Source organism: Thunnus thynnus, chromosome 2 (genome assembly GCF_963924715.1).
Source record: "Thunnus thynnus chromosome 2, fThuThy2.1, whole genome shotgun sequence".
Lineage (NCBI taxonomy): Eukaryota > Metazoa > Chordata > Actinopteri > Scombriformes > Scombridae > Thunnus > Thunnus thynnus.
In genome coordinates this window covers 40,528,325-40,536,567 of record NC_089518.1, presented here as the reverse complement: position 1 = coordinate 40,536,567, position 8,243 = coordinate 40,528,325, and the positions used below count along the sequence as shown (strand labels likewise).

Below are 8,243 nucleotides of genomic sequence, written 5' to 3'. Positions count from 1 at the left end.
TTTTCATGCAGGACTTTTACTTGTGATGGAGTATTTTTACATTTCAGTATTGGTACTTTTACTGCAGTAAAGGATCTGAATACTTCTTCCACCTCTGCTGAACACACTCAGCTCAGTGTGTCGTGTACATCTTCAGGGTGTTTCCGCGGGAGCTGAAGGAGGTTTTTGCGTCATGGCGACAGGAGTGTGGTAACCGGGGGCGACCAGATATCAGCGAGCGTCTCATCAGTGCCTCGTTGTTCTTGCGTTTCCTGTGTCCGGCTGTGATGTCACCATCTCTGTTCGACCTGATGCAGGAATACCCCGACGAGCGCACGGCGCGAACTTTGACCCTCATTGCTAAAGTCATCCAGAACCTCGCCAACTTCAGCAAGTGAGTCTTTCAATCAGACTGGCAGCCAATCAGAGTCCACCACAGTTTGAAACTGTGAAGGCCTGTGATAGGTGTACCTGTGTGTTCACCTGTTACCTGTGGTTGCAGGTTCGGCACTAAAGAGGAGTACATGCTGTTCATGAATGACTTTGTGGAGCGGCAGTGGAGCAGCATGCAGCGTTTTCTGCAGGAGATCTCAAACCCAGATGGACTGAATCACACTGCCGGCTTCGACGGATACATCGACCTTGGACGAGAGCTGTCCAGCCTGCACACCCTGCTGACTGAACTGGACCAGGTAACACATCTGACCAGTTACACACCTAACCAGTTACACACCTGACCAGTTAACACACCTGACCAGTTACACACCTGACCAGTTACACACCTGACCAGTTAACACACCTGACCAGTTACACACCTGACCAGTTAACACACCTGACCAGTTACACACCTGACCAGTTACACACCTGACCAGTTAACACACCTGACCAGTTACACACCTGCCTGACCAGTTAACACATCTGACCAGGTACACACCTGACCAGTAACACACCTGACCAGTAACACATCTGACCAGTTGCACACCGACTAGTTACACACCTGACCCGTTACACATCTGACCAGTTAACACACCTGACCAGTTACACACCTAACCAGTTACACACCTGACCAGTTACACACCTGACCAGTAACACACCTAACCAGTAACACATCTGACCAGTTGCACACCCGACTAGTTACACACCTGACCAGTTACAAACCTGACCAGTAACACACCTGACTAGTAATACACTTGACTAGTTACACACCTGACCCGTTACACATCTGACCAGTTAACACACCTGACCAGTTACACACCTAACCAGTTACACACCTGACCAGTAACATACCTGACCATTACACACCTGACTAGTTACACACCTGACTAGTTACACACCTGACTAGTTACACACCTGACCAGTAACATACCTGACCATTACACACCTGACCAGTTACACACCTGACCAGTTAACAAACCTGACCAGTAACACACCTCTGTCTGTCTGTCCTTCCTCAGTCGAGCCTGTCAAAGCTCGGTCCCCTTCCTCGGATCCTCAGAGACGTGTCGGCGGCTCTGGCTAACCCTGGGGGCGTGGCTAACCCTGGGGGCGTGTCTGTATCCTCTCCAGAGCCTCAGCGTGTGGTGTCTCCGCCCCCACTGTCTCCGCCCCTCTCTCCTCCTCTGGCGGCCTGTAATCCCTCCATTGGCCTGCAGGGTGGCGTGGGACTGGAAGGAGGGTTAGCATATGAGATGTGGTTGCTAGCATTTTGCTACATGGTTACAAAGGCGCTGCTCAGATGAAGATAAGAGGTGGTTGCCAGGTCATTAGTGGCTGGTAATAAAGTGGTCACTAAGGTGTTCAGTTTGGTTGCTAGGGTGTTGTTGGTAGGGATTCACTGAGCAGTTGTTTGGGTGTTTTACATGTCCTCACTAGCAAATATTCTTCATGCTAATTACTCTCAAGGTTGTTGCTAACATTTTTAACTAGTTAGCAGAATGTTGCCAATTAGCCACGTAGAAGTTGACAGTGTTTGTGGGCAGTAAGGTGTTATGGTGTTTGATGTGGTTGCTAGGATATTATTTTATAAATCTGTAAATGATATTGATCTGTGACTACTCTTATAAGTCATTAATAAGTGTGTGTGTGTGTGTGTGTGTGTGTGTGTGTGTGTGTGTGTGTCTAGTTTGGTAGATTTCACCAGACTTCCGTCTCCGACTCCAGAGAACAAAGATTTGTTCTTTGTCACCAAAGGATCAAGCCTGCAGCCGGCCTCAGGTGACCTTTGGCCTTTATCCATGCTCTTCTGTAACCCCTGAGCTCAGTGTGTGACCTCTGACCTTTCCTGTGCTGCAGGCCTGCAGGGCTCTCCTGCACCGAGCTCTTCGTACTCGGAGCCCAATGAGAATGAGGCGGGATTTGAAATGACCAATGGGAGCCGGAGGGAGGGGCCAGAGCTGACCAACGAGAGCCGCAGTCTGTCTCTGGTCGACCTGCAGGACTCCTCCCCTAGCGACGGCCTAGATGACAGCCAATGGCAGCGCAGGACGGGGCTCCTCCCCCTGTCTTTCCAGAACCCTGTGTATCACATGACCGCCACATCACCACGGCAACCGCAGCAGCAGGCCGACGCCACACCATCTGACGGCTCGGTGGGGTCTCAGGGAAACGCTGACGACAGAAACGCCATGGCGACCAAACCGGCGTTTCTTACCCAGATGTCCGTGGGGCTGAGCGGGGCTGAGCGGGGGGAACGCGGAGAGAGGATGTCGGCCATGTCGAGCAGCAGCAGCGGAGAAGAATACTCCCGCCGAGCGCTGTCACTCACCGACACGCTCACAGGTAAACACCGACCTCATACATATATATTTATATACACACACACACATATATACTGCACTTTATGTACTGTATGTGTGTGTGTGTGTGTGTGTGTGTGTGTATATATATTAGGGGTGTGCCCGAATACAAATACGTTATTCGGCAAAGCACAAATAAATATACGAAAAAAATATACGAATATTTGTTTCATACAAATATTTTTTAAATTATTTGTTTTGAGAAGAAAAAATAAAACATGTGAAAACCCAGCGAGCAGGTCGGTTATAGTCGCTATCTCAGTGTCTCTCCTCTGCTCCGCTGTGACATCTGTCAGCAGGTCTCAATGAGGGGAGTCACATCCACCTGCTACATGACGCACAGTTCTTAACTTGGACATCACATTTTCATCTTTAATTTTCTAAAATTATAAGCGTAATAAAAATAAAAACAGGATTTTTAAGGCTCTTTCCACTTTTATTCGAATACAAATACAAATACTGCACATCCCTAATATATACATGATATATTACACAGCGCTGATATATACGTTTATATAACAGCGCTGTGTTTGACTCAAAATATTCTGACTTTTTTTCTTATAATTTTCCCAAATCTCCAATCTTTATTCTCAGTGGCCCTAATATCTGATGATGTCACAGTTTGCTCTCGCTCTGCTTCTCAGGTAGCTCCGCCCCCCCTCGTCAGACTTCATCGGGTCCTCAGAGACGCATCGACCAGCCCCCTCCCCCCTCCTCCGCTCCGCCGGGCCCGCCTCGCGGCCGGACACCTCCCAGCATGCTCAGCGGTGGCGGAGGCTCCGCCTACCCTCCTCGCCCCGCCTCTGGCAGTATGATGTCATCAAGTCCTGATTGGCCGAGCAGCGGCCAGTCACGGCTCAGACAGACGTCCTCGTCGTCCAAAGGAGACAGCCCCGAGAAACAACGACCGGCTACCAAGGTAACCAGTCTGTTACCATGGAAACCTGCCTGACGCTGATGGTTCTGGTAATGTTTTTGGTTTACTGTTGTCATGGAAATGACAGATTCGGTCTGGGTGGAGTCTAATTTCTGGTTCATGTTCTAACATTCAGATGGTTGCTATAGCAACACATCAGTATAACAGTATGTGTGTGTGTGTGTGTATTTGTTTATATGTGTGTGTGTGTGTTTGTTTATATGTGTGTGTGTGTGTGTGTGTGTGTTTATATGTGTGTATGTGTGTGTTTATATGTGTGTGTTTGTTTATATGTGTGTATGTGTGTGTGTGTGTGTGTGTGTGTGTTTATATGTGTGTGTGTGTGTTTGTTTATATGTGTGTATGTGTGTGTGTGTGTGTGTGTGTGTGTTTATATGTGTGTGTGTGTGTTTGTTTATATGTGTGTATGTGTGTGTGTGTGTGTGTGTGTGTGTGTGTTCAGGCTCCGTCTCCCTGTGCGTTGGATCGTACCGCCGCCTGGCTGCTCAACATGAACTCTGCCTCCTCCTATGGAGAGACGGAGGACGATCGCCATGACGACGCCCTCATCGATAAGGTAACAAGAGCGTTTCCTGTCTGTTCCTGTTCTTCACACCAGAACAGCCTGCGTTACCCAGCATGCATCGGGAGCAGGTATACGGGCGTTGAAGTGTAATCACCTGTAGTCTTGTTTGTGTTCGTGTGTGTGTGTGTGTGTGTGTGTGTGTGTGTGTGTGTGTGTGTGTGTGTGTGTGTGTGTGTGTGTGTGTGTGCAGTATCAGCAGGAGATTGCGTTGCTGCAGGAGAAGTTGCGAGTTGCAGCGCTGCGGCAGGAGGAGTGTGAAGCCCGTCTGCTGGTCCAGGATCAGCAGAACCAGCGCATGCTGCAGGAGTACCAGGTGAGTCACACACCTGAGATACCTGTCTGTCTGTCTGTCTGTCTGTCTGTCTGTCTGTCTGTCTGTCATCCTGGTCTCCAGACTCACGGTGGGTTAACTTCTGGCTCCATACGACGGGAAGCTGCGTCTTTACGTACAGACTCTGCGTTCTTGTGTCCATGAGGCTGAACTCAGATTCACGTTAATATATTACTAACTGATAAAAAGGTCACATGATAGGTGTTATTAGCATAAACTGTAAAAAATCAATCAATCAATCAATTTTTATTCATATAGCGCCAAATCACAACAAAATTCATCTCAGGGCACTTTTAACAGAGACCCAACAATTCCTCCCATGAGCAGCACGAGTGAAAACTCTCCTTTAACGGGTAGAAACCTCCAGCAGAACCAGACTCATGGTGGGCGCCATCTGGTTTGACCGGTTGGGTTGAGAGAGAAAGAAAGAGGGAAAGGGGGGGGGGGGTTAGGGTTAGGGTTAGGGCTCCCATTCTACTTTTAAAGACTGTAGGAACCACCAGTAAGCTGCATACTGGGAGCGCAGTGCTCTAGTGGGATAATACGGTACTATGAGCTCTTCAAGATATGATGGTGTCTGACCGTTAAGGGCTTTGTAAGTTAGGAGAAGGATATGGACGTGAAATATGGACGTAGCCTCTGTGATGTCACTTGTTGGTTTCTGAGGGTTTTGAAGCTCAACGTGGGCGGCTCTAGCTGTCGCCATCTTAGCAGCACTTGACTCCGCCCATGACTCCGCCTAACTCCCGGCTAATCCAGAAGAGGCAAAGAGGTGGAGCTGAGGCGGCCGAATGAAGCCTGGTTACTGAAACAAACTACCTAACGACCTGTCGCTCAAAGCAGCCACGTCGTTAATTATGCAGAACTTTAAGCTTTAATAACATTTAAACAGGTGAGTTATATAAAAATTCACCCTGTACAGTGATGAACGGAGACATTAGCCTTAGAGAGCAGTGTTTATGTACCAGGCAGGGTCTATGGGGTCTAATATTCCCTCATACATGTCTGTCAGGCTGAGGGTCTGTATGCCCTCATATCTGTCTGTCAGGCTGAGGGTCTGTATGCCCTCGTCTCTGTCTGTCAGGCTGAGGGTCTGTACTCCCTCGTCTCTGTCTGTCAGGCTGAGGTTCTGTATACCCTCGTCTCTGTCTGTCAGGTGTTTGAACGTAAACAGCACAAACACATTTAAATACCTGAAACTCTCCATCTTCACTCACCTGTGACTTCAGGCTCGGTTGGAGGACACAGAGAGCAGACTGAGGAGGCTGCAGGACGATAAAGATCTCCAGATGAACAGCATCATCAGCAGGTCAGCACACCTGTCTGTCTATCTACCTGTGTGTGTGTGTGTGTGTGTGTGTGTGTGTGTGTGTGTGTGTGTGTGTGTGTGCAGTCTGTACTCAGGTCACTCAGGTCACCTGTCTCCTGTCTCACCTGTGCAGGTTGATGGCTGTAGAGGAGGAGCTGAAGAAGGATCATTCTGACATGCAGGCTGTGGTGGACTCCAAACAGAAGATCATCGAGGCTCAGGTCTGTCTGTCTACCTGTCTGTCTACCTGTCTGTCTACCTGTCTGTTTACCTGTCTGTCTACCTGTCTGTCTACCTGTCTGTCTACCTGTCTGTCTGCCTGTCTGTCTACCTGTCTGTCTACCTGTCTGTTTACCTGTCTGTCTACCTGTCTGTCTACCTGTCTGTTTACCTGTCTGTCTACCTGTCTGTCTACCTGTCTGTCTACCTGTCTGTTTACCTGTCTGTCTACCTGTCTGTCTACCTGTCTGTCTATCTATCTGTTTACCTGTCTGTCTACCTGTCTGTCTACCTGTCTATCTACCTGTCTGTTTACCTGTCTGTCTACCTGTCTGTTTACCTGTCTGTCTACCTGTCTGTTTACCTGTCTGTCTACCTGTCTGTCTATCTATCTGTTTACCTGTCTGTCTACCTGTCTGTCTACCTGTCTGTTTACCTGTCTGTCTACCTGTCTGTTTACCTGTCTGTCTACCTGTCTGTCTACCTGTCTGTTTACCTGTCTGTCTACCTGTCTGTTTACCTGTCTGTCTACCTGTCTGTCTATCTATCTGTTTACCTGTCTGTCTACCTGTCTGTCTACCTGTCTGTCTACCTGTCTGTCTATCTATCTGTTTACCTGTCTGTCTACCTGTCTGTTTACCTGTCTGTCTACCTGTCTGTCTACCTGTCTGTCTACCTGTCTCTCTATCTATCTGTTTACCTGTCTGTCTACCTGTCTGTCTACCTGTCTGTCTATCTATCTGTTTACCTGTCTGTCTACCTGTCTGTCTACCTGTCTGTCTACCTGTCTGTTTACCTGTCTGTCTACTTGTCTGTCTATCTATCTGTCTACCTGTCTGTTTACCTGTCTGTCTACCTGTCTGTCTACCTGTCTGTCTATCTATCTGTTTACCTGTCTGTCTATCTATCTGTTTACCTGTCTGTCTATCTATCTGTTTACCTGTCTGTCTACCTGTCTGTCTATCTATCTGTCTACCTGTCTGTCTACCTGTCTGTCTACCTGTCTGTCTACCTGTCTGTCTATCTATCTGTTTACCTGTCTGTCTATCTATCTGTTTACCTGTCTGTCTACCTGTCTGTCTATCTATCTGTCTACCTGTCTGTCTACCTGTCTGTCTACCTGTCTGTCTACCTGTCTGTCTATCTATCTGTTTACCTGTCTGTCTATCTATCTGTTTACCTGTCTGTCTATCTATCTGTCTACCTGTCTGTCTATCTATCTGTTTACCTGTCTGTTTACCTGTCTGTTTACCTGTCTGTCTACCTGTCTGTCTACCTGTCTGTTTACCTGTCTGTCTACCTGTCTGTCTCTCAGGAGAAGAGGATTGCGAGTCTCGACGCTGCGAACAGCCGTCTGATGGCAGCTCTGACTCAGCTGAAGGAACGGTACGCAGTGACATCACAGAGGAACGGCCTGTCGCCTAGCAACACGTCATCCCTGCAGATCACTGAGAACGGAGAGTTTCGCAACTCTGGCAACTGCTGAGCGACCAGCTGCTGAATTCTGATTGGCTGTGACTGCATGGAGGGGGAGGGGCTTATCTGCATGAGTGTGTGAGAGGCAGCAGGAGGCAGGATTTTTTTAAAGAAAATCAACCAATCAGTGCTGTCGTAGTTCCCACAGACCTGTCAATCAACTGTCACTTCCCTCCAAGGACGCTCTGACCTCTGACCCTTGTTGCTAGGTTACGCCTCAGTCTCGTTTTTTGTTTTGCATGTTTCCTCTTTCAACTTCCTATACAGCAAAGTGTGACATCATATCCAAGAACCACCTGCAGCAACTCCAGCTGTTTATGGCTCTGGTCTGACTGGTTAACTCCAGCTGTTTATGGCTCTGGTCTGACTGGTTAACTCCAGCTGTTTATGGCTCTGGTCTGACTGGTTAACTCCAGCTGTTTATGGCTCTGGTCTGACTGGTTAACTCCAGCTGTTTATGGCTCTGGTCTGACTGGTTAACTCCAGCTGTTTATGGCTCTGGTCTGACTGGTTAACTCCAGCTGTTTATGGCTCTGGTCTGACTGGTTAACTGTGGCTGTTTATGGCTCTGGTCTGACTGGTTAACTGTGGCTGTTTATGGCTCTGGTCTGACTGGTTAACTCCAGCTGTTT

General features: G+C 48.3%; 1 protein-coding gene across 1 annotated transcript in view; it reads left to right on the top strand.

Annotated features, from left to right (window-relative positions):
- dab2ipa (DAB2 interacting protein a) overlaps positions 1-8,024 on the top strand; it is a 23,689-nt gene extending 15,665 nt beyond the window's left edge. The window contains exons 7-17 of the mRNA XM_067575105.1: positions 137-373; positions 482-671; positions 1,434-1,654; positions 2,102-2,193; positions 2,272-2,757; positions 3,419-3,693; positions 4,154-4,267; positions 4,467-4,589; positions 5,837-5,916; positions 6,050-6,137; positions 7,451-8,024. Of these exons, the coding sequence (XP_067431206.1) occupies positions 137-373; positions 482-671; positions 1,434-1,654; positions 2,102-2,193; positions 2,272-2,757; positions 3,419-3,693; positions 4,154-4,267; positions 4,467-4,589; positions 5,837-5,916; positions 6,050-6,137; positions 7,451-7,621 (2,077 nt within the window). The 3' untranslated portion in view covers positions 7,622-8,024. The remainder of the gene's footprint in view (positions 1-136; positions 374-481; positions 672-1,433; positions 1,655-2,101; positions 2,194-2,271; positions 2,758-3,418; positions 3,694-4,153; positions 4,268-4,466; positions 4,590-5,836; positions 5,917-6,049; positions 6,138-7,450) is intronic.
- The last annotated feature ends 219 nt before the right edge of the window (positions 8,025-8,243 follow it).